The sequence below is a fragment of the Scatophagus argus genome, chromosome 11 (genome assembly GCF_020382885.2).
Source record: "Scatophagus argus isolate fScaArg1 chromosome 11, fScaArg1.pri, whole genome shotgun sequence".
Classification (NCBI taxonomy): Eukaryota; Metazoa; Chordata; class Actinopteri; family Scatophagidae; genus Scatophagus; species Scatophagus argus.
In genome coordinates, this window is record NC_058503.1 from 24,093,722 (window position 1) to 24,119,474 (window position 25,753).

A 25,753-nucleotide genomic window follows, 5' to 3' on the forward strand; every position below is an offset into this window, starting at 1 on the left:
AAATCAATTGAATAACATAAATGTTTATTTGTCCAAGGTTTGATCCCACATGCCCCAGACACAGAGCAGCATTTGTTCCAAGGTCCAGTCCAGACAGACTTTCTCTGTGGGCTGAGTCTAATTTTTAAAACTTTGAAAGAAATAAATTTATGATAAATTCATAAGAAATCAGCTGTACATGCTGTGAAGTTACAGCCTTCACCATAATGTCAGCCCAGTTCATTTAAAGTGTTCATGTTGTCTTGATGAATTACACAAACTCTCTGAATGTTTTCTGGTAGAGTCAGTGTTTGGTCTTACACCTCATTGGTCAGTGTGAAGGGACCTCCTTCCCTCCATGTTTTAGATTTTCTCCTCCTCCGACACACCTGATGCACATGATCAGCTCATCATGAAGCTCTGCAGCAGCCTCAGGTCGAGCTGTTTGTTTGGATCAGGGAAACATCTGAAACATGGAGGAAAGACACAGGAGATTTTAATGTGATAAATTTTAAATGATCCAGGCTGTTCTGCTGACGTCCCCTCACGTCTGCATCATAACTGTGAGTGAAGCCACGTCTCAGTTCACTGCAGCTCAACTTGATCACTCTGTGCAGGTGAGTTCGAGATCCACATTAACGTCCTCTATGTCTTCTATTATGTGGATTACAGGCCTGATGCCAGGTCTGGTGATGACTGTAGTCCAGTCCGTTCTACTAACAGACTTTCCTAGCCCTGATTGTTTCGCTGTGTTTTTGTGAACCACAGCAGAGGCTGACTGAAGCAACTGAAATCTTGTACAGTATGAAAGTACAGGTTACAGTTGAAAGAATAAAACTACAGCCCATAAGAGGACACACATAACTCAGAATGTCAGCACAGTCAGATCATGTCCTGTTGACACAACAGTGATATTAAAAAAACTGATTTACACATTCACACAATCCAGCATTTAGCAGCTTTGTTTACCATCTTCACATTTATCTATTTTTTAAAATAAGTCGCTCTGCTGTCTGTGGCCACCTCTTCTGTCATATGAACACGCTCATCCTGGATTGACGACTTCATGTGACAACGTGACTGCTGCTGTGAGATCACATGAAGACACCTGAATCGAGGTGACTCAGCAGAGACGTCTGTCCACAACGCCTGAACTACATGGAGACAGAGACAGGAACATGTCTTCACACAGAGAGAAAGAAGAACTTATAATAAAAGAAAATCGATCAGTTCATAAAACAGTTCAACCTAACTGAACCTGCTGCTGCAGTCTTCTCAACTGTGAATTTTTGGTTTGTTGTTTCTAAATCTGTGCACTCACTTCCTACTGGTGGAGGGAAGGATGATGGACGGCTGACAGCTGAGTGATGGTTACCAAACGCTGTTACCAAAGCCTGTAGGAGCTGCAGGCTGTTGGCTGTGTGCTCAGGGTTGCCTGAAGACTCACAGAAAAGCTGATGAATCACCCTGCATCCATAAATGAAGCAGAAGACGAGTGTAAACAGACAGTTTGTTCCTGTGTTGTAACTGCTGGGCGGGGGAGGGGTTGTGGGTTTGACTGACGGGGACAGCCTCCATCCCCTTTTGGTCAGCAGTTATTTAACGACTCGGCTGCTGTCTTCTCTTTAATTGTCACAAACCTCTGCACGTTTACTCATTTAACTGATAGGATTCTCACATGTGGGTTTTTAAAGAGCTGCCGTCAGACGAGCTCAGATCGATCCAAATCAAAGCTGGATCAACGCTGACGGCTGACTGACGGGGTGTAGGTTGCATAAATGGCTGCCATGTCCCATCATGCCCCCCTGGGTGTCCCAGCGGCCAATAGGGAGCGTCGGTGTACTGATGATGCAGGTTGTCCCCCCTGGTATAAAGACCTACAGCACCATCTGGGCCCTCCTGAGCAGTTGGAGCATTCCCAGCCTTGCCTCGGGTGGAGGGACTGCCAGGAGGAAAAGCAAAACTACACGGCCTTTCACTGTGTAGTTTTGTTTTTGTCGGGGGGGGGGGTCTTTCGAGGCTCGACCGTTCTCATCTTGGATTTTTGTGGACAAATCTTTGTGGATAAGGAGACTGGGTTGAGTGGCCTGGGCTCCGTCCCATCAGTCTGAGGCACCCTTGTGGAAACAAGTGAGTAACTTGGCTCTGCTGTGCTAACTCATGTGGTTGACAGGGACTCTGATCAGACCGACAGGTCAAGAATCAGGATTTTGGTGAATTTGTGTTATATGTTTGTGGGTTCAGTTGGACGTGGCCGCGTGCAGCAGTGATCTGAGGAAAGCCAAGAATAGCCGCTGATAGCATGAGAGTGGACTGTCAGCTGGGCAGCTGATGGCTTTTTAAGGGAATCAGCAGCAGGCTATCAGTTCACTGCAGCAATGTGCCACATGGTGGCTGTCAATCAACCTCTGTGGGGGGGCAGGGAGTCTATTTTTGGTCACTGCCATATCTGTCGCTCAGATTCTGATCTCTAAATATCAACCGAGTTTGTTCCAACATGCTGAGGGAGTTTTCAGAGTGAAGTTGTGTGTATTGGTTGTTGATTGATCGATTGGAGTGTGATCAGTTCTGTGCAAATGGCTGTCAGCCACAGACAGGATCTGAGAAACTCGACATCTTCCCATCAAACGAGCTCACAGCACTGAAAAAAGGCCAGCTGTCCAGATGAGGCGTTCAAAGTAGAAAATAACACAAAAATGAGTCGCAAGTAACTGATTCTTATTGATTATCAGCCTCATTGGACTGAAGGAGTCAGTCAGCTGCTCCAATTGATTTGAAGTGATTTGAAGAGAGACTTGTCCTTTGTGATGTTACCATCCTCGAATTTCTTTTAAATCTTAGACTTTCTGTCACAGAACTTAATTTTCTTTTTCAGCCATTACTAAAAACGAAATAACCAAAATTAATTTTATGTAATTTACTAAACATTATGAAAATGTTAGTCCTCATTTGTCTTTAATGCCATAATGTTTCGCTGCTGAGGTTTTATGACCTTATGAGTTCTGCGATTCTATTTGTGCTGTTAAAAGCTTGTATTGCTTATTGTGGATAAATCACAGTCACCACAAGTCGCAGCAGCTTTACTGTGAAACCCGAAGGAAACTGTAGCTGCAGCACAAGCTTCTGTTAATGTTGCCAAACTTTTCTTCACATCTTGTTAAACTGACTTCAGGGTGTTTTCTGCAGTCAGTTAGCCTCACATGCTTTGTTTCATGTTGCAATAAAGGTCATCAGCTGTCATCGGCCTGTCATCATCAGGCTGTTCGTCCAATCACACGTGAGTCACGCTGATGACATCACCAGACTGTCACTTTTTTAATGAAAGGTTTAGTTCAAGCAAAGTAAACGGGTTCACACCTGCAGCAACAGGAATATTGTAATAAAACAGCAGAGAATTGCAGTTCTCTTAATAATGATGCTTTAGTAGTAGAAGTACTCAGATGAGCTTCTTCAGTAAAGTAAGAATACTGCTGATGGTGTCAGAGGAAAATCTCCTATCTTCTGTCAGGGAAGCCTTGTATGTCCAGTGTCAGATCAGTGATAAATCTGTTCATTTGATCACATAACCGTATGATTGATTGATTTATCTAACATTCTTTCTCTGTCAGGCAATAAAGATCTTCTAAAACTTTATCGCTAAAGTTTTGAAATCACTGTATCACCGATGGGAAAAGAAACAGTTATACTGCAGTACTACAGGTACTGTAGTATACTGACAGTCATATTAATTCGTTCAGATTTTATGGATTTATCAGTTCAATTTTTATTATAAAGTTATTTCTGGTGATTCAGAGACAATTTAAAATACTTTATGTGTAATTTTTCCTTCTGGACTGATGTTATATGTGATGTGAAATTCCATTCAGAAACAGTAGAGGATGAAAACGAACAGAAACATCAAAAGATTTGTACGCAAGTTAGGCCCAAATAAAATAAAAGTAAATCGGAGGAATGTTGCAGGATGTAAACCCATGAATCACATGATGGAATTTAAATCATTATTTTTATGCTTTCCATCCTGTTTTGTTTTAGCTTCTTACTGCACAGTATGTCTGTCATGACTGTTGTCAGTTCGGATTTTATTTCGCTCTGTTTCTTAAAGATTATCTCAAATATTTCTTCTTTTTCATCTTCTTTTGTGAAGTACTTTTTAAAGTATTATTAATTATCATCAGGTATCATTTTTATCCTTCTCAAATCTTTAAACTGGACCTAAGTGAATTGAACTCTTCACTGTTTGTTAGTGAAGACCAAAAACTGGTCGGCAGGTTAACACCTAACGTTTAAACTGGGTTTGGGGGATCTGTTCACACCTGGACCTGTTCACACAGATGAGGTCTCCCTTTGATGACCCAGTTCACTGTCTTTACATGTCTACAAGTCTACAAGTAAAGAACTGATTATTAAGAGTTTTAAATACAAGTGAATCAGTTTTTCTTTTTTTTCTTTTTTTTTCTGACTTGAGAATTTTTTCGGTGTATTTATCAGGACTTCCTGTTTGGACGCTTGGTAGGTCGTCAGGTCAGGTTTTGACTGTAACAGTTAGTTCACCAATCAGCTTTAGGAAATATTTCTGCTTGCCTTAAATGATAAAGATTCAGACTAAAAAGTAATTTTTAACTTAAACATTTGTTGGCTGACAAGCCATAAAATCTGCCAACACAGAGACTGAATTAGAGCCAGATTTCACAGTCACATTTGACTGAAAAAATCAGAAAACTTTAATTAAAATTTAGGGAATGAATAATTTATAAATATAACTGACCAAGATAAAAGTCAAAGAAATATTAAATATACACCTCATGCAGAACATTACATTTATGTACGCTGCATTACAACCTGTGTGAAAAGAGGTGAAGAGCAGAAAAAGAATAGAGGAATGAAACCTGACAATTACTAAACAGTTAAATCATTCTGTTCTTCGTTTCTTCTTTCTGTCAACACAAAATATCTGGAACAGCTGAAATTCATTTAAAAATTACTTAATTTCAAATGAATGGTTGAATGTTACACAGATGAAAACAAATAATCCTGAAAGTTTTTGCTCGGTGATCAAAGTCATCAATCAATACTGAGAACAAATGGTTTTGCTTAGCTGATCTGGGAACAGCTGTTGGTAGTGAAGACACCAAATGATGCTAAAAGTGGCTCCTGGTCTGAAGTCGGGGGGGGGGGGGGGGTCACAGGAAGAGCTGAGTCTGCTTTGTACGGAGGTCACAGCAAGGTCTCGTCAATAATCAACTATTACTTATTGATTATCCGTACAGGTTACTCTGCATGAGTTCTAGGAAATTCAATTACTGTAACAAAACCAACCAAACAAATGCAATATTCCTGATAAAAGATCAAGAAAATGTTTAAAAGTTGTTAAAACATGAGTAAATTTCTAATGATAAAAAGAAGAAAAATTAAGAAACCAGATGAAAGAAGATGAAAAGACAAAAACAAACAAAAGTTTGTCTGTTAGTTTGCATCAGAGTTTTCACTCTGCTTTGCCCTTTACTTCTTCTTCTTCTGCTGCTGATAATGACTCCAACATGCAGCTGACCTCCAGCTGCTGCCGTCCGTCAGCATCATCTGCCCTCCAACATGCCCCGCCTGCTCACATTTATAGCTCCAGTGTGATTTCTGAAACTCAAACCTGCTGAGTGAAGCTGCAAGAGATGTTCAGTACATTTCAGTCAGCTGATTTTAAATCTGTACAAAATTAAAAACCTGAACAGAAAACATCAAAAACCTTCTGCATGCGAGAGTCACTTCTCTGTAGCTGAATTAACGTATGTCCAGTTAGAACACGACTGCTAATGAATCTCAGCAGATGTTTGATTGCTGTCAGTTGGCTTTCAGTTTCACAGCTTTCATGCTAGATTCCCATTTAAATCGATGATACTGATGTGAACTTTATTTACACGTGAACATGAATGCGACAGATGAGAAGCAGAGGTGACTTGAACCTTTCAGGGACTGTGAGCTCCGCTCGAAGCTGTCGATTCCTGTTGGGTGTTTCACTTAGTGGTTAGCTTCTCCAGTTCTTGTTTCCTCTGTCAGCATCACCAGTGCAGTGAATAACTATGATAATCTCAGAGGTTAAAGGTTGGTCTTTTGTCTCAGCTCAGGATTCATGTGTCCGTTTCTGATCTGCAGTGAAGGTCTGGTTCTGTTTAAACTAACATGCTGCCCTGCACTTTAGTTACTTCAGTACAGACGCTGATCTGTGCTCATGTCATGATCCACCTGCTGTTCATTTACACTGTTTACCTCACCCACTTGCACTATACTCCACCCTGCACTACTGCACTTTTGGACTACCTCCAGAACCATATTTATTATACTTATTTTACTTATTTTATTTTTGTTTTACCTTATTCTATTTTATTTTATTCTTCTATTATATGTTACTCGTTATGTTCTATGTATGCACCAATCACCAAGACAAATTCCTAGTAATGTGAAACCTCTTCACTTACAATGGCAGTAAAGACGATTCTGATTCTGATTCCGATGTTAAAGAAAGATGGTGTCGGATAAAATAAGCTCCTTGTTGAGCTGGAGGAAATTTGTCTCTCTGCTTTCACACATCATTAGACCATGAGATGTCAAACCTGTCACAGCACTCTGATGGTTGCGACCCGGGAACACGGCTGGACAATAGAAAACCATGATCTCCAGCACGGCGACTAACATGAAAATTGTGTGTTTGTCTTCAGGGTGCCAAGCATCATGTCAACACAAGCACCAACGTTCACGCAGCCGCTGCAGAGCGTCGTGGCACTGGAGGGTAGTGCCGCCACGTTCGAGGCTCAAGTCAGTGGTAAGAAACTGCTCTCACATTTATACAAGGATGAAGTTTCAGTGGTTCAAACTCATCATCAGTGGTGTACTTTGAATATTTCCATGTTCTTATAGTTTATACTTCTATTACACAACTGCACTACCTTTATCTAACTGCAAGATAAGATAATCCTTTAATAGTCACGCAATGGGGAAATTTACAACTGTGCTGATATTTTACAGATTCACATTATTGGTTTAAATCATAATCAATAGTACTTGATGTCTTGTTATAAATTAAACTACCCAACAGTACAACATACAACTCCACACCTATTCTGAATAATGCAGAATAAAATGTTAAGATGAGCTTTTCTTTTTCCAAAGAAGAAGTTTTTTTCCTCATATAATTTACTTAATGTCACATTTCTTATTCCAACACACAAACTTTAATCAAGATTTCCTAAAACAATTCAGCACTTTTTCTGAAATGATTTACACTTTTGTTTCAACTTTTAGTTTAAAGCCATTAGGATAATCAACTCAGGCAAGTTTTAAGTCTAATAGAAATAAACTGAAACAGCTCACAGGTTCTGGCTGTTCTCCTCCCTGCAGGTTCTCCAGTTCCTGAGGTGAGCTGGTTCCGTGATGGCCAGGTTCTTTCTGCTGCCGCTCTACCTGGCGTTCAGATCTCGTTCAGCGACGGCCGCGCTGTTCTGAGGATCCCCGCCGTGACCGCCGCACACAGTGGACGATATTCTGTAAGAGCAACCAACGGCACTGGACAAGCCACAAGCACCGCTGAACTGCTTGTAACAGGTGAGAGAACAGGTAGACCTTTACGCAAAACTACTACACAGAAAGGAGCTGCTCCTATGTCGGCTGCCAGTCTGGTTGTTAGTGTTTATTGCATCTTAAACGCAAACTGAAGATCAGTCAGTCGCGAGTAAGACCAAGTGGGCCCCAGATGAAGAAAGAAAGCATACGAAAGTGTAAATATGTTGTTGCCACTCATTCATTCAGTTCTTTATTTATAAGGACAACAAAACTAAAGTTAAATCATGACACTTTCCAATTAGAGCAGGTCGAGAAATTTTTTATTAAATTGTAACACAGAGAACCCAACATTGCCCTCTTGAGCAAGCACTTGGTGACAGTGGAGAGGAAACACTGACTTTTAGAAGGCGGAAACCTCGAAGCAGACCCCGACTGAATGTGGACGGCCAGAGAGAGAGACATAGAGGGGGATGGGGGGGCGAGGACTCCAGGGAAGAAGTTGAGTTAGTAACATGCATTAATGGGACATAAATGTGTGTAAATGGAGAGTTAGAGGAGGAGAGAGAAGCTCAGTAGACTCTTTTTAGTCTACTAAATGTGGAGAGGGTGTCCGCCTCCCGGACCGAAACCGGAAGATGGTTCCACAGTAGAGGAGCTTGATAATTAAAGGCTCTGGTTCCCGATCTACTTTTGAAGACTCCAGGAACCACAAGTAGCCCTGCATTTTTGGAACACAAAGCTCCGGTGGGATAATAGGGAACTATCATCTCTTTGTGATAGGATGGTGCCTGACCGTTCAGGGCTTTATATGTGAAGAGGAGAATTTGAAAATCTATCCTGAATTTTATAGGTAGCCAATGTAGAGAAGCCAGAACAGGAGAAATATGATCTCTCATGCTGGTTCTTGTGAGTAATCATGCAGCAGCGTTCTGGATTGGCTGGAGAGACTTTAGAGACATATACACATACACGTTAATGTCATTTTAAACTAAAGTCAAAATCAGCAGAAATGATACTTTAAGGTGTTGATTATTACCTCCTGTTGAGACCCAGTGTGACACTAGTAATGCTGTCAAATATTCATTGTACATATTCAGAAACCAGTAGTATTCCAGCATGTCAGTACTGTCTGGTGTCTGAGTGTAGACATAATAAGTTGAAGATGAAGACATTATATCTGTCAATGATCATCCCCTCCAGTGGAGACGGCGCCCCCCAGCTTCCTTCAGAGACTGCAGAGCTCGACAGTGAGACAGGGCAGCCAGGTGAGGCTGGACGTGCGAGTGACAGGTATCCCAACACCTGCAGTGAAGTTCTACAGAGAGGGAGCCGAGATCCAGAGCTCAGCCGACTTCAGGATCCTCCAGGAGGGAGACCTGTACAGTCTGCTGATCGCCGAGGCCTTCCCAGAGGATTCTGGGACATATTCTGTGACCGCCACAAACAGCAGCGGACGGGCCACCTCCACCGCTGAACTTCTGGTTCAGGGTGAGACCCTCTTTTTAACAGTTGTAGGAAGTTAAGATGCAATTCAAACGTGAAAGATGAGTCTGAAGTTTAGAAAATGTGTTGCTTGCTGCTGTGTGTCCCAGAGTCAGATGTTATACACAGACATCACCCACTGCAGCCACTGCAAATTCAGCTAAAATACTCACAAATACAGTAATAATCGTATCAGCTACTAATATCAACTTTTGTTTGAAAATATTCTAATTGTTTCCCCAGAGCACAGACTTTGGTTGCCAACATACTCTCAACTGTTCGCTTAGTTTACGTTAGCTGGTGGATATTTTGACATGCTATCAGACAAGCAACCAGAGGTGCTCCTCAACGTGTTGGTAAATCCTTTTGTTCTGTGTTTCGAACAGATATTAGTTTCATTCAGTACAGACATCCACAACATGATTAGCCTAGCTTAGCACAAAAGCTGGAAACAGGGGAATCAAGCTCGAGTCAACACTGTATTCCCATTAACCCCTCTCGCTGACCTGCATGTAAAGATTTCAATTTGATTTAAAACATCAAATGTTTATTTTGCCAGGATTTTCTGGGTGTTTTCACCAAAACTCAAGAAAATAGTAAAATTGAATTTGAAAAGCGAAAAAGAAACAGAATTTTTTTTTTTTTTTTTTTTGCCTAGCTTAGCATAGAAGAAACATCTAGATGATTCTGAAACTGCCCAACATGTCCAAGTATTATTAGGTGTTTAGGTGTGTAAATAAATGCTTTGAAAATATATTCTATTAAAATATTCATCTAGAGTTAATACTGCAGTCAGCTGAGTCTATGTTACTCAGTAAAGCAAACCTCTGTGTGTTCAGGTGAAGAGGCCATTCCAGCAAAGAAAACCAAGACAACCATGATTTCAACATCTGAGATTTCACAGACCCATCAGACCAGAGCGGAAAGGGTACGAAAGTCTTCAGAAACTGAATCTGACGCTAATTCGCAAACTGATTTAATCTCATTTAACTTATGTATTTAATCAAGTTTAATTTCACCCTGTCTTATGTCTTATATTCTCACTTAATCTAATTTAGATCTGATCTGATCTTCTTCCCTCTTCTTATGGTTTGTCCTCAGAGGATGGAGGCCACTTTCCAGGCTTCCACCATGATGGAGATGCAGGTGGAGGGTGCTGAGCTGACTCAGCAGCTTGCTCACAAGACTCCGCCCAGAGTTCCTCCCAAACCCACATCTAAGTCCCCGACTCAGCCTTCACTGGTTGCCAAGGTGACTGGAGGACGCCAGCAGTCACCGTCACCTGTCAGACATGTGAAGGCGCCCACACCCACACCTGTCAGGTGGGTGGAGCCTTTAGTTGCATGTTAATTTTTCAGAGAGTTTACAGTAAAGTTTATGTGGATGTGCTGAAGGTTATAGTGAAGAGTGTGAATTTAGATCAGTGAGTGGGGTGATGGTATTATCGGAGGTAGGCCCTCTGCAGGCCTGTCATGTGACCTCCTTCCCCCATCCCCAGGCCTGCCTCTCCCACTTCAAGACTCTCAGTCTCCCCCATCAGGCCGGTCAAATCGCCCGTCACTGCACGCAGACAAGTGGCTGCCGGCACCGATATCCTGCCACCCTGGAAACAGGGAGACTACGTGGCAGAGACCAGTTACACCAGCATGACCAGTATGAGCAGCAGCACCATCACTCAGCTGGGCCAGGAGCAGCGCTGGGAGCAGCAGGTCACTGGTGTCAAAGAGGTGAGGGACACCACCATCTGGTGGTTAACGAGTCCAGGGAGCAGTTTGAGAAACCAGGAGGATGGACAGCGTTAGATCCAATTCTCAAAAACTGAATTTAGTAAGAAACACCCAAACACTCAGTTTTCTATTTTGGTCCAAAAGTTTACAAAATTTTACAATTTAGGTTGGTGCCGTATCGCTAACTTAATAATTGTCCTGTAAACTGTCCCCCCTTTTGTTGAACAAATTGCTCCTGGATGTGAAGGTTGACCTTCTGTTTTACCTGTACTCATGCGTGTAAACGGTACACCATAATCTTTTTTATTGTTCTGTCGTTATATGATTAACATGTTTCCTTAAAAACTCTCTGACGAATCACTATGAAACCCTGACTTGTATTCTGAACGGCATGCCCACATCAAACAGACCAGGAGCCATCAAAGTCTTCCTGTGGATCCCTTGCTAGACGGGCTGGATACACTTTTACACGTACTTTTCCATTTCCACAATTTGTGTTTCACATTTTTATTAAATAGCGTATTTCCAAACAGCCTGAGACTGAAAAGGTTCATTAAGCTTGGCTTGAAAGATTCTCTCTTTCAGGTCATCCACAAAGCTCCATCCTACACTTCTACAGTTCACTTCTTCCACATTTCTTCATATTTTTTCATATCAGTATGAATGTTTTTTTTGTCAACCTTGGTTTGTGACACTTTTTCGCAAGTTCTCTTATAAACTTTTTGGACAGTATGAATCATCATCCTTTGGCCTTCTTTTGATTTGGTTATTAGCCTCAAAATATAGTTAGACTCATCTGGAATGCCAGATGACACGAGTTTTACCCAGAATGCTGAGGGATGGGACAACGTTACAAGTCACAAGTAGATGACATCATGTGACCATAACTTTCGTCAGGACGACTCATACTTCGATCAATACCATACAACAACATAGTTCAACACAGGCTAAACTTATGAAGCTTTTGATGATATGATGTCTTCAGTCGAGGAAGAGCAGGAGTCCACCAACGGTATAAACTTTCATGAGGAGACATCAGACGATGTAAGCAATGAAGACAAGGAGATTTGTTTTACTCCTTCATGCGTCCGTAGAGAGCTGTCCTCTTTCTTTAATCACAAAGACTCTCACCTGTTTCAGACCCACCACAGTTCAACTGTAGAAACATTCAGATTTCATAACCTTGACAGTGAAGAGTGGTGTTACAGCAATTGTAAGCAACATGTGCAGGAATCTTCAGCAGCCTAATCTTTTTTTTTTCTTTTTAACACTTTCACTGCCACTATTTTTGAGTTTTTGCTGCCACGAGGTTGTGGTTTCCACTTCAGTTGTCTTAATTTTCAGCACTTCTACTTCATTCATGTCGCTCTTTATCGACAACAGCTCATTTTAGTGTTGTATCAGTCGCATGTCAACAGATGAGCATGTGATATACATGTACTCACATGATCATTTCTTTCTAAATTATTAATGTCTCCAGATTATTTGGTTAAAAGCAGTAAACCTTGTCAAAGGGTGTTGCAAATGTACTCAGTAGTTATGTACATATTCTGTGACCAGTGTGAGCTTAAAGCTAACAGGTCACAGATATAAAGTTAGCTCTAATTTGAGGGCAATAACTGCTAAATGCAGACTTTCTCAATCCCCTGCCTGTTTCTTTCCTGCTGTCCTGCCATGGATGTCCTCAGATTTTTGTGTTGCTGGTTGTGTCTCCAGGCTGTGGGAGAAAAAAGAGCTGGGGCGGTGGCCACGGTGGTGGCCGCCGTTGATCTGGCTCGGGTCCGTCAGCCTGTGCATGTCAAGGGCGGTGGAGCCGATGAGGAGAAGGCAGAGGCTGTAGAGACAGAGTTAAGGCAGCAGGCTGTAGCTGCCATGGCTGTTGACCAACAATATCGAGCCGAAAGGACAACAGCAGGAACGCAGTCTGGCCAAATGCTTACCGCTGCTCAGGAGTTTACTGAATCAACCCTGCCTCAGGTTAGCCAGGCCTCTGCTGCCAAGAAAATTATCGATTATCAAAAATTAACAAAGGATTAGACCAAATTATCCCGTTAACTCAGTCCGTTTCAAAGCACTGTTGTTATATACAGATTTTTGTACTGCACTGGCAAACTATTTTGTATCACAACATTCTGATTATCTATTGTGCCTATTAGTTCTGGTCTTGTTATTTTTCTAAAATACTCTCTGGTGTTTACATACAAATAAACAGCTACAGACTCTCAAATGTCCACAGAGATGATGACTCCCAGGTGATACCAGACTGTAAAATATTGGCATTCTGTCAACAAATCAGTAAAATTTATTCAAAACTATCAAATTTATTTGCCAGTGTTTTAACATAATTTTTGAAAAAAGATTATTCTCTTGATAACCACATCATTATTTTTACTGAACTGAACTCTGTGAACTCTGTTGGTTACTCCAGATTCAGAGAGTGACAGAAATCTCCTCCCATGTGTCCACTGGTCTCGCATCGTCTCCAGTTCCACATTTCACAGTTGCTAAAGTTTCTCTCCCAAAACATGAGTCTAGATCCGAGGTAAGAGAGGCAACATCAGGCAAGCAGTCGACAATAACCTACGTAGAGTGGGGACTAAACCAGACACATATAAACCGAGACACAATACCGTAATTCATATTAAATTTGAATCTCACTTTTCATTTCTAGTTGACGACCATCACTTTTGTCTGCTTTGTCGGCAGCTTTTGTCACATCTGGCTGGCTAGCTAGTTTGCTGACGCTAACTACCAAATTGGTTAAAAACTTTGTCTGCAGATAAGTTTTAAATATAAATAAAATGAAGATCAGGACAGAGCTGCTAACATTACTTTACACTCTGATCAGGACTGAGCTACAAAATAATGTACTTAGATATCATCATCATCGTCGTCATATGCCAACCCATGGATTTGGAAGAAATACTTCTTTGCTACTGTAGGCAGTAAGCTATTTAGCTGAGCAACCTAACGTTAGTAGATTGAATTAGATCAGAGTAGATCTGTTACGCACTGTGATTGGACAGTTTGGCTGTTTCTGAGAGGGTTTAATGGTCATTTGGTTATTACTGCTCGCCTGAAATGCAAACTTGTTGTGGACCGTAGTGTAGCAGTGATGAAATAATGTCTGTATAATAACAAAATAAATCCACCTTTAACCTTGTTTTTATTTACTCAGTTCCCTTAATTTTACTCTGTCGTAGTTGTAATAAAACTAACCATAGATCCCTCCCTGTGCTGTGGTTTAACATCAATCTTTAAAACAAACTGACGTAAGATTTTGATGATGGTGTGAGCGTTCCTCCTTTTTGGGCTGGTCAGGTTTCCATTGCCGGCTCGGCTATCGCCACTCTTCAGAGAGAGCTATCTTCATCCTCTGCCACAACTAGAAAGATCATCAAGCCGGTCAAGTCTCCCAGTCTGTCTGGCAGGGTATCAGGAACCAAAGAGACCCCAGAGCCCGTTCATCCACCGTTCAAAGACTTCACTGAGAAATATCAGAGTCATTTTGGCACTGAGTTACAGACGGGCCTGGTGTATTCGGGGGGCATGGACAGAATTTATGATGACAGGGGAGCCCAGGTTTGTAACTAGTTTAGTGAGCTGGATCTGAGCAGGACAAGAAAACCTGATAAGCAAGTCACAGTCAGATAGTTTCTATACAAAAAGTAGTAACAAATGATTTTCTTGTCTGTCCATGACAGAATTTTGTTGTGGATATTAATGATCCCCAGAAGATTACGAATATTTTTGATGAAAAAAAAAATCTTTTTTACACAAGAAATATCAAAAGTGCTGAATTTCCATCAATTTCCATCCTTCCCAGAGTGTGAAACTTCTTGATTTTTACTTTAACATTACATTTTTATTTCCACTATTCATTAAATTAAAATAACTGCTATATAATAAATATATATTATTTTATATTGTGGAATATAACAGTGCAGCCATTAGGGACCACTACTTAACCTTAATTTTAGTCTGGTTTTCTTGATTTCTGTGAAAATCCAGGATTTGATGTCTCTCCCATAAAAACATGCTCATTGTTGCGGTTGACCACCTTACTGTCACCTCTTTATTCCATCCAGATTTCACACTGTCTTTCTGTGCTGTGTCTCTTCTTTATTTGTTCAAAGTCTTGTCATATGTTGTGTTCATGTCATGTTTTGTTTTTTTATTCTTTGGTAATCCTTAGTGGTCTAACATATCTCTGACTATACAACAGGTGGTGGAGGCAGCAGCTGTACCTTCTGAAATAGGTGGTGCAGTCCCACCCACACTGGTGTCTGTAAGTGTCTGTTTTCCCTCAAATCACCAAATATAGTTATGCCTCTTTGGGAAAGGGACACCTTCTGAAAGTGTTGTGCTTTGTGTCTGTAGGGCTTGAAGAACACAAATGTGACAGAGGGCGAATCAGTGACCCTGGAGTGTAAGATCAGTGGTCACCCCACACCCGTGATTATGTGGTTCAGAGAGGACTACAAGATTGAGAGCTCCATTGATTTCCACATTAGCTATGATAATGGACTTGCCCAGCTGGTGATCCGTGAGGCATTCGCTGAAGACAGTGGACGCTTCACCTGCACCGCCACAAATGAGGCCGGAACTGTCAGCACTTCCTGCTACCTACTGGTCCAGGGTCAGTATGAACAGTAAAAGAGGAGAAAAAAATCATTAATAAACAAAAACATCAAACAAGGATGTTTCCACTGTCTTTTTGGATGTGCAACTACTTTTTAAGTTCCCCAGGGTTTCATTGTAGGGCTGCTTCTGTTTTCAGTTTCTATTTTGCTCTTTGCTAAGGCCTGCATCTCTTTGCTGTGTTTCTCCTCCAGTGTCTGAGGACATCGAGAGCAGAGAGGAGATTGCTGTTCATACTGAACAAATTGAAACTGCTGAGAAATTGTGAGTTGATCACACTCATCTTAAGTTATCAATATAAGTCAATAATCCAGGTTGACAAACTCAGCCTACCTGCTCAATAGTGATTAAAATCTAACTCAAGAAAGACTTCTACAGATTCTTTGTTATTAAATTATTGAAACTTGAAAAAGCTGGCAGTACAGTTCAGTCCTGAAAGGAGATTTGTATTTCCAGAGTAACCGAAGAAGTCAAAGAAGAGACTGTGTCTCAGGTGACTGTAGCCGAGTCAGATACTGCTGCCACAGCTCCCTTCTTCATCAAGAAGCCAACCATCCAGAAGCTGGTGGAAGGAGGAAGTGTTGTTTTTGAATGCCAGGTTGGAGGAAGCCCCAAACCACACATCATCTGGAAGAAGAGTGGTGTGCCACTCACTACTGGTTACAGGTGTGTCACATCTTTAAAACTACTCGTCAGGTTATTGATTCAGTTTGAACAATGGAAATATGCTTAATTTTTCTCATAATTTGTATAGTCATTGTTCTTCCATTCCTCTCCCTCACATGTTTTGGGCTTGCTCATCAGTCATCACCGGAATACATTTTGATTAACTGATGATCCCTTGATTGTCTTTGTTTTATGCAATCCTTCATCTCTTTCCCTGCCTGCTTGCACCAAAAATGAGCTCTAACAAGAAATCCAAAAGTGATTCTCATTTTTGGCAACTTAATGTTTGAGAGACCAGTATATAGATCAGTATAAAACAAAATGACAATCTTAATGTTTGTTCTAATACCACATTTCAAAAATCCACCAGGAAAATTAAAATGAAATGTGCATGCTGGTGTGCACTGTTGTCTCACAGCAAGAGGGTTCCGGGTTTGAATCCCGGTCCGGGAGTTTGCATGTTCTTCCTGTGCCCGCATGGGTTTTCTCTGGGTACTCCGCCCACCACATTTGTAGCTCCATTTATGGCAAGACTGTAAGAATAGATAGATCGTCTATAGGATGTAATGGTCACATTGAATGGCACTTAACATTCTCTTTCCCCTCCATTGTCTCTTAGATACAAAGTTGCTTACAAGAAGGACACTGGAGAATGCAAGTTGGAGATCTCTATGACCTTCGCTGATGATGCTGGAGAATACTGCGTCTTTGCCAAGAACCAGCTCGGAGAGGCCTCAGCCTCCGTTGGTCTGCTGGAAGAAGGTACATGATGTAACAGCAAAAATAAAGGGTTACAACTTTTCCTATAGCTTGATTTCCTATTATCTTTTGTTCTCACCACTTTGAAGAGAGCAGACAGTTGGTATTGACTCACAGCTTTCACAGAGAAGAACAAAAAATTAAATGAACCCACAGATAGTTGATGTCGTTGACTTGTTTTATTTCAAATAAATATAAAATAAAAAAAGGAAGTAATTAAACTGCTCAAATCTTAAGAAATAGCTTCAAGCAGGCCTTCTGCTTGGGCTGCGGCAGGGCTGAGACTGGCCGAGGTCAAAATGAGTTTCAGCTGGTCTGCCTTCTCCCCCATTGTGCTGCATGCACTCCAATTTATAGGTTTGCACCCATGCTTCCTGCAGGGGGCGCACTCTCTCAAAAGAAAAAAGAAAAATATAAGCAAATAGAAATAAACACTAAATGCGGCTCCTACACAAGTATCTGCATCATTACGATCTACCCTCCTATTAGAGGAAGACAAGAGGGCAAAGAAGAAGAGATCCAGCAGAAGAAGAAATTAAGTCAGATTCAGAGAAGAATCACAGAAAACTGATGCTTCTCTGGTGCGCGTTCAGTCAATGAAATAAGATGCCTGAGCTCACTTAACATTATATACTTTTTCACCAACAGAGGAATACGAAGCCTACATGAAGAAACAGGAGGAAACCTTTAAGACTGAAGTGACAGCTGTGGTGCAGGAGCCCAAACTGGGAGACGTCCCTCCTGTTCTCATTACAACAATAGAACAGATGACCACCACCATCATCTCTGGACAGGTCAGTGCATCGTTGACCATGTATGGAGACCGTCTTGTACTGGTTTTGGACAATCTTAGTATGTCAAGGGAACCTCGAACTCTGTATGACCTGATTAACCCAGCAGGGGGTCTTTTTGTGTATGTAACCCACAAGCAAGTGTGAAAAAGAGGAGTTATTGGTTTGAATAATGGAAATATCCCTAATTGAGTAATTTGCAGTATTTTTTTCCATTTCTAACTCTAACCCTGGCACTTCTTGGCATTACTTGACAGATAGGCTTTTCCAGTATTTGAATAATCATCCAACAATAATTAGATGATGATTGATTGACAGTAACAACAAGAAACAATGACTCATGCATTATGGTCACACCCCTAACTTCTCATTTCATCTGCAGGAATTCCATCTTTCTGCTATTGAGCAGAGGATCATCCAGGAGATTGAACTTAATATTATGAAGATTACCTACAAAGAGATAGTGACAGAAGATGGAGAACTGATGGTGACAGCCACCCCCAATGAGGCCGTGCAGTCTACCTTTGACATTCCTGTAAAAAACTACAGGATTATGGCAGGAATGGGTGTCACTTTCCACTGCAAGATGGCTGGAATGCCGCTCCCCAAGGTATTGAATTTTAAGAATTAGGTTTCCGTTAAATTGCCTCTGTGGAACTAATTGAAATGTTCATGTTAATTTGCATTTCGTGCATTTACATTTGTATCCAAAGTGGTCTTACAATGACATTTTGTCTTCTCCAGATTGCCTGGTTCAAAGATGGCCAGCGAATTAGGCCTGGTGACCATTACCAGATGGAAGTTCTTCAGGATGGACGAGCCAGCCTGCGTTTGCCCGTGGTTCTGCCAGAGGATGAAGGCGTGTACACTGCCTTTGCCACCAACATTAAAGGAAATGCTGTCAGCTCTGGCAAGCTCTACGTGGAGCCATCCAGAGCTGGAACACCTCAGAGATACACACCACAGCCGGCAATGCAGAGGATCAGGTAAGATCTCTCTCAAAGGTCTAAGAAACACCTCTGAAGGGCAGAAATGTGGACACCTGGGTATTGACACCTCTGCTTCTTCTTCAGATCAACATCTCCTCGTTCTCTGAGTCGCTCTCCTGGCCGATCTCCCAGCCGTTCACCTGGACGTTCTCCAGCTCGCCGACTTGATGAGACAGATGAGAGTCAGCTGGAAAGGCTCTACAAGCCTGTGTTTGTCATGAAACCTTCCTCATGTAAATGTTCTGAGGGGCAAACTGCCAGATTTGACCTGAAAGTCGTTGGAAGACCGATGCCTGACACATACTGGTTCCACAATGGTGAGAGACACATTATTCAAGTGTTCTTGAATAAGATTTTTTTGCCTCACCGTAATCAAAATGTGTTTTTTTGCCTCTTTAGGGCAACAAGTGGTTAGCGACTACACCCACAAGATAGTGGTTAAAGAAGATGGTACACAGTCCCTGATCATTGTCCCAGCCATGCCACAGGATTCTGGAGAGTGGACAGTCATCGCTCAGAACAGAGCTGGACGGTCATCCATTACCATCACCCTCACAGTTGATGGTAACCACTGATGATGCAGCTCACATTGATGAAGAGGATAGTAATTAAAATTTGATGACTTGAATGTTTCTTGATGACTTCTTTGTTTTTCAGCTAAAGAAACCTTGGTGCGCCCCCAGTTCACTGAGAAACTGAAGAACATCAGTGTAAAGCAGGGCACTCTTGTTGAACTGGCTGTCAAAGCCATTGGAAATCCCCTGCCTGATATTGTCTGGCTGAAAAACAGTGATATTATTACACCACACAAGCACCCAAATATCAGGTATGTTTTATAGTTAACTGTGTTAACAGTAAACCCTCAGCACTGTTGGGCTTGCATAGACTTAGCAATGGCCACACACACATGCACACAAATATATATATATATATTCCTCTCCACCCGTGATGTGTGTCTTCCTCAAGCTCTGGGAGTTTGAGGGTTCTGTGCAGTATCTTAGCTGTTACTAGCACTGTGGTCTCCTGGACAGACCACTGATTTTGTCTGTGGAATCTACTGGAACCACTCTAATACTTTGCAGGTCACAGCCCCCAGTGCCCCTATTACCACCAGCCCCACTGTTACTTTGACTTTCCACAGCTTTTCTAGCTCTTCTTTCAGCTCTTGGTATTTTCAAAGCTTCTCATGTTCCTTCTTTTTGATGTTGCTGTCGCTACATCTATCACTACTGCCTTCTTGTGTTGTTTGTCAACCACCACAATGTATACCCATACATTGTGGTGGTTGACAAACGTTTTCCACCACCATTTTGTCAGTCTGGATCTGGAAGTCCCACAGGATCTTAACTTGGTTATTCTCAACCACTTTGCGGGGCATCTTCCATTCTGACATTGGGACTTCCAGCCCATACTCAGTGCAGATGCTCCTGTATGTTATGCCAGCCATAGTGTTCCATCTATGTTGTTCTTGTCTGCATCTTACACTCAGCAGTTATGTACCGAGTTGTCTCAGGGGGACCTTTGAACAACCTGGAGCTGGGGTCCTGTCTGATGCGGTAGACCCCAGTCTCTACTGACCTTTTGCTGCCATGACTAGCGCTTCTGTGCTGTCCTTCAATTCAGCCTTCTCCAGCCATTGATAGGCTTTCTTCATATCAGCCACTCTTCTATCTGTTTGTGGTACACTCTGTGCAGGAGCTTGTTGCTCCATGATGGTTTGTCCTCTTCTTCCTCATGATTGCCAGGTTTCTGCTGCCTGAGGTATTAATTTAGCAGTTCATCTCTGGGGGCCATCTTCCTGATGTAATCCTGGATCTTTGTTGTTTCATCCTGGACAGTAGCTCTGACACTCACTAGTCCTTGACCTCCCTCATTCCGCTTAGTGTACAGTCTCAGGGAGCTGGTGTTGCGGTGGAACCCTCTGTGCATTGCGAAGAGCTTCCTTTTCTTAACTCTTTCACTCACTCACTCACTCACCCACTCTCTCTCTCTCTCTCTCATACACACAAACATAATATATGTGTGTGTGTGTGTGTGTGTGTGTGTGTCTATGTATCTTCATTAGTCACTTAACTTAATTAGCATGCTGGCTGTGCAGTACTCATCAAAATAGTTACAATTTTTTTGTATTGTAACAATGACTGTGGTTAAAAATGTGACAAATTTATGTTCCAGAGTTGAAGGAATGAAAGGAGAGGCCAAATTCCAGATACCCCTAGCAGCTGGTTCTGACAGCGCCTGGTACACAGCTACTGCCATCAACAAGGCAGGCAGAGACACCACTCGCTGTAGGGTCAATGTTGAGGTGGACTATGCTGAACCTGAACCAGAGAGGAAGCTCATTATTCCCAAAGGAACCTACAAAGCCAAGGAGATCACCCCTCCAGAAGTGGAGCCCCTTCATCTACGATATGGTCAAGAGCAATGGGAGGAAGGCGACCTTTATGACAAAGAGAAGCAGCAGAAACCACAGTTCAAGAAGAAGCTGACATCTGTCCGCATGAAGCGTTTTGGCCCAGTTCATTTTGAGTGCCGACTGACTCCTATTGGTGACCCTACCATAGTGGTGGAGTGGCTGCATGATGGCAAACCTCTGGAAGCTGCCAACAGGTTGCACATGATAAACGAATTTGGTTACTGCAGTCTTGACTATGAAGTTGCTTATGCTAGAGACAGTGGTGTGATCACCTGCAGAGCTACTAACAAGTACGGCGTCGACCAGACCTCAGCTACCTTGGTTGTCAAGGACGAGAAGGGCCTTGTTGAGGAAACACAGCTTCCTGAAGGCAGAAAGGGGGCACACCGAATTGATGAAATGGAACGCTTGGCTCACGAGGGAGGACCCTATGGAGTCACTGCCGAAGAAGAAACTGAGAAAATGAAACCTGAGATTGTCCTTCTTCCTGAACCAGTCAGAGTTGTGGAAGGTGACACAGCACGATTCCGCTGCAGAGTGACGGGTTATCCTGCACCAAAAGTTAACTGGTATCTCAACGGACAACTTATCCGCAAAAGCAAGCGATACAGACTTCGGTATGATGGTATTTACTACCTGGAGATCACTGAAATCAAATCTTATGATTCAGGAGAGGTCAAAGTGGTGGCCGACAACAACCTGGGCTCAGCAGAGCACACTGTGAAGCTGGATATTCAACAGAAAGAGGATTTCAGAACTCATCTGCGCCGTGCTCCTGAGGCAAAGGCCCCTGAGACCACCCTTGAACCTGGAAAAACACCATTTGAGGTGGTGAAGGCTGAGAAACCTGCAGAGGACTCTCAGGTAAAAGAGGTGGTGAAGCTCAAGAAGACCCAGAGAATTGTCCATGAGAAAGCCACAGAGGAGTCAGAGGAGCTGAGAGGCAAGTTCAAGCGCAGGACAGAAGAAGGTTATTACGAGTCCATCACTGCAGTAGAACTCAAGACACGAAAGAGGGATGAATCCTATGAAGATCTGCTGAGGAAAACAAAGGAGGAGCTGCTTCACCATGCCAAGGAGAAGGAAGAGGCTGAGAAGAAGAAGGAGGAGGAGCGCCAAAGGGTTACCGCTAAACCTCTAAAACCAGAACGAGTAAAGCTTTCAGCCAGCATGGAAGCTCCCAAGATCCTGGAGCGTATCACCAGCCAGACAGTTGCACAGGGTGACGAAGTCAAGTTCAGAGTCAGAGTCATTGGTAGACCAGAACCTGTGTGCCAGTGGTTTAAAAACGGTGTTCAGCTGGAGAAGTCTGATCGTATTTACTGGTACTGGCCGGAGGATCATGTGTGTGAGCTGGTGATCAGAGATGTCACAGCAGAGGATTCGGCTAGCATCATGGTTAAAGCTTCAAACACTGCTGGAGAGACTTCAAGCCACGCTTTCCTGCTAGTGCAAGGTAACATAACTCTGGTCTTTGTACAATTTACATGTAATTCTCTATCTGAATTGTGTAGTTTTAAACAAATCTTTTGTTGTCATCTTTACAGCGAAGCAAGTCATCACCTTCACACAGAAACTGGAGGACATCAATGCAAAGGAGAAGGACACCATGGCTACCTTTGAGTGTGAAACCAATGAGCCCTTTGTCAAGGTCAAATGGCTGAAGAATAATGTGGAGATCTTCTCTGGAGACAAATACAGGATGCACTCTGACAGAAAGGTTCACTTCCTGTCAGTGCTCATGATTGACCTAAAGGATGACGCAGAATTCAGCTGCATGGTTGTAGATGATAATGTCAGAACAACTGCCAAACTCAATGTTGAAGGTGAGTTTAGTCATGCAGAAAATTTATCTCAAATATTGTTGTTTTGTTGTGTAAAATAATCTTTGAACATCTGTGATTGACTTTTCATTGAAATTATTAGTGGGCCATGTTTGCTTAATGTTTGCTTAATGCACAGGCGAAGGCTGCTCCCACTACTAACACATGGAGCCCAATGGACACCCAGTGTATATTAACAAGATACACACACAACGACATGCATATATGACCACACAGAGACACGCATACACACACACACAGATTTTCAAAATATAAGCCCCTTTCATATTACAGGAAGTGGCTGTCACAGAGCTTTTCAAAATAAAAGCTTCAAACATGTTTTGAGATCTACCAAGGAATGTTTCCAGCCAGGCAGGCAGGGTCCCGGCAATAGTGTCCCGGCCGGCAGTAAAGCCCTGGCGAGCGCCATTGGCCCACTCAAAATTTCTTGTCAAGAAATTTTCTAGTTGCCATTAATGTCGCTTCTGTCTTGTGTAATTAACAGGAGCCCCACTGGAGATCCTGAAGCAGCTGGAAAACACAGAGGTGCCTGAGACATACACTGGAGAGTTTGAGTGTGTTGTGTCCCGTGAGGATGCTGAAGGTAGCTGGTTCTTTGGAGAAAAACTGCTCTCTAATAGCAGTAAATATGTCATGTCTTCCCGTCGTGGAAGACACACCCTTTCTGTCAAAGACATCAAGAAAGAGGATCAGGGAAAATATACCTTCAAAGTGGGTGAATTCAAGACAAGTGCCTCACTGAAGATGAAATGTGAGTAATGGAAGTGACTGTGAGTTTTGTACTTTTGCAGTAAATTTAGTTCAGGGTTGTTTGGTCAATGCTTGGATCAGTCCATTTGTTCCAGAGAAAGACACCTTGATAACTTATGGTGAGATTCCTATGAAATTTGGTACTAAAGTTCAGGATCAAAAGAGAGTGACTGCTTATAGGTTTTATTACCTTCTGAACTTTTCTCTCAGATTACTAACTCCAGAAATCCCATCTGAATGCAAACAATATTAACCAACAGGCAGATATGTCATGAAATTTAATGAAAACATCCCTGCTTTTCACAGAATGAAACCTTTCAATTTTGGACATTTCATGTGCACCAGGAGGTACCCCAGAATCTAAAAGCTGTAAAAATAGCTTAAGCTTTATAATGTTGTTAATTCCATATATACTGGGGTGTAGAGAAGAATAAAGAATGCTGCATCCTCTAGAAAGCACTATTTTGGCTTTTACACTGCCTAATATGTTTGCCTTTATGTTTCAGTGCGTCCTGTGACCTTGATGCAGCCTCTGACTGACCTAACCGTCTGTGAAGGCGACATTGCTCAACTGGAGGTCAAGTTCTCCCAGGAGAATGTTGAAGGAACCTGGGTGAAGAATGGGCAGCCAGTGGCAGCCTCAAACCGTGTGCACATTGTTATTGACAGACAGATCCACAAACTTCTCATTGAAGACACTAACAAGGATGACTTTGGAATGTATTCCTTTGAGGTTCCCGCTCAGGGGATCTCAACTTCTGCAAAGCTGGTCATTCAAAGTAAGAAACCTGAGATGCATGCAATTTTTCCAAACAGATTTATCATTCGTAAATAGAATGTTATAAAGAAAAGTTTCTCTTTTTTTTCTTTTGTTGCAGCAATTGGCATCTTGATCCCTCTGAAGGACACTATTGCCATTGAGGGAACCAAGGCTGTCTTGGAGACAAAGATCTCTGCTCAGGATGTGAGCTCAGTTAAATGGTACCACAACGACAAATTGCTGACACCCAGCAACCGAATCCAGATGGTGGCAAAAGGAGCCAAGCAGCGTCTGGTCTTCAGCAGGACCTATGCCTCCGACGAAGGACAATACAAACTGGTGGTTGGTCGAGCTGACACCAGCTGCACGCTTTCTGTACAGAGTAAGTTGTACAGCACAGTGTACAACAAAAGAACATCACAGTCCAAAAACAGATTTTCTGCCACAATCTAAACACATCAAAGCAGAATCCAGCAGGATCAATATGGAATTGTACTAATATTGTTTCCTCCTGCCCTGACAATTAGTTTGCAGGAGCTGCTGCTGTTGAGTTAAACAGCTCCATCTACCGAACAGTCTCAGTTAGAGGGTCAATGTTGACCAGTGACCAAAGAAGGGATCTGATCCCTCTCTGAATGTTAGCGTTTATCACTATGAATATGAAAATGTCCTAAGTCTTGTTCCATCTCAACAGCTGTCCAGATCGTAAAGCCGATGAAGGACAAGGAGTGCTCTGAGTCTGAGAACGTCATATTTGAAGTCGAGGTTTCACACCCAGGAATTGATGCCTTCTGGACCTTTAAGAGGCAGCCTCTGAAAGCCAGTGCCAAGCACAAGATGGTATCCAAGGACAAGCACCACACCCTGACCGTCATGAATGCAATGAAGGATGAAGAGGGCGAGTACATGTTTGCAGCTGGTGAGAAGATGTGCAAGGCTTCACTCACTGTGACAGGTAAGGTTTAACAAGTTTCATCAGAATCAGAATTGTCTTTACTGCCATGTAAGTGATTGTCACCTTCCAGTAATGTGAAGGTTTCACATTACTAGGAATTTGTCTTGATGATTGGTGCATACATAGAACGTAAGAACGAGTAACATATAATAATAGAATAAAATAAAATAGAATAAGGTAAAACAAAATAAATATGGTTCTCAATTCAATTTTCAATTCAATTTTATTTAAAGTGCCAATTCATAACACTGTTATCTCAAGACACTTTACAGGTGTGTAAACAACAACAAAAAAGAAGAGAATCAGAGCGAAACAGGTCCCAGGGCAAAACCCCACACTGAGTCAGCATTTGGCCACAGTGGAGACGAAAAACTTCCTTTTAACAGGCAGAAACCTCCAGCAGAACCAGACTCAGTGTAGACGGCCTTCTGCTGTGACCACCTGGG

General features: G+C 42.3%; 1 protein-coding gene across 2 annotated transcripts in view; it reads left to right on the forward strand.

The window, feature by feature from the left end:
- Nucleotides 1-299: 299 nt before the first annotated feature.
- LOC124066828 (titin-like) overlaps nt 300-25,753 on the forward strand; it is a 70,916-nt gene continuing 45,462 nt past the window's right edge. For both annotated transcript variants that reach the window (XM_046403603.1, XM_046403604.1), the window contains exons 1-27: nt 300-596; nt 6,687-6,790; nt 7,366-7,569; nt 8,728-9,015; nt 9,849-9,937; nt 10,111-10,331; nt 10,508-10,736; nt 12,453-12,713; nt 13,165-13,278; nt 14,058-14,318; nt 14,962-15,024; nt 15,117-15,375; nt 15,572-15,641; nt 15,834-16,043; nt 16,663-16,805; nt 17,451-17,596; nt 17,976-18,203; nt 18,338-18,579; nt 18,667-18,899; nt 18,982-19,146; nt 19,240-19,408; nt 20,758-22,454; nt 22,546-22,824; nt 23,327-23,593; nt 24,099-24,371; nt 24,471-24,734; nt 25,047-25,307. In XM_046403603.1, coding sequence (XP_046259559.1) covers nt 6,700-6,790; nt 7,366-7,569; nt 8,728-9,015; nt 9,849-9,937; nt 10,111-10,331; nt 10,508-10,736; nt 12,453-12,713; nt 13,165-13,278; nt 14,058-14,318; nt 14,962-15,024; nt 15,117-15,375; nt 15,572-15,641; nt 15,834-16,043; nt 16,663-16,805; nt 17,451-17,596; nt 17,976-18,203; nt 18,338-18,579; nt 18,667-18,899; nt 18,982-19,146; nt 19,240-19,408; nt 20,758-22,454; nt 22,546-22,824; nt 23,327-23,593; nt 24,099-24,371; nt 24,471-24,734; nt 25,047-25,307 — 6,727 coding nt within the window. In that variant the 5' untranslated portion in view covers nt 300-596; nt 6,687-6,699. The remainder of the gene's footprint in view (nt 597-6,686; nt 6,791-7,365; nt 7,570-8,727; nt 9,016-9,848; nt 9,938-10,110; nt 10,332-10,507; nt 10,737-12,452; nt 12,714-13,164; nt 13,279-14,057; nt 14,319-14,961; nt 15,025-15,116; nt 15,376-15,571; nt 15,642-15,833; nt 16,044-16,662; nt 16,806-17,450; nt 17,597-17,975; nt 18,204-18,337; nt 18,580-18,666; nt 18,900-18,981; nt 19,147-19,239; nt 19,409-20,757; nt 22,455-22,545; nt 22,825-23,326; nt 23,594-24,098; nt 24,372-24,470; nt 24,735-25,046; nt 25,308-25,753) is intronic.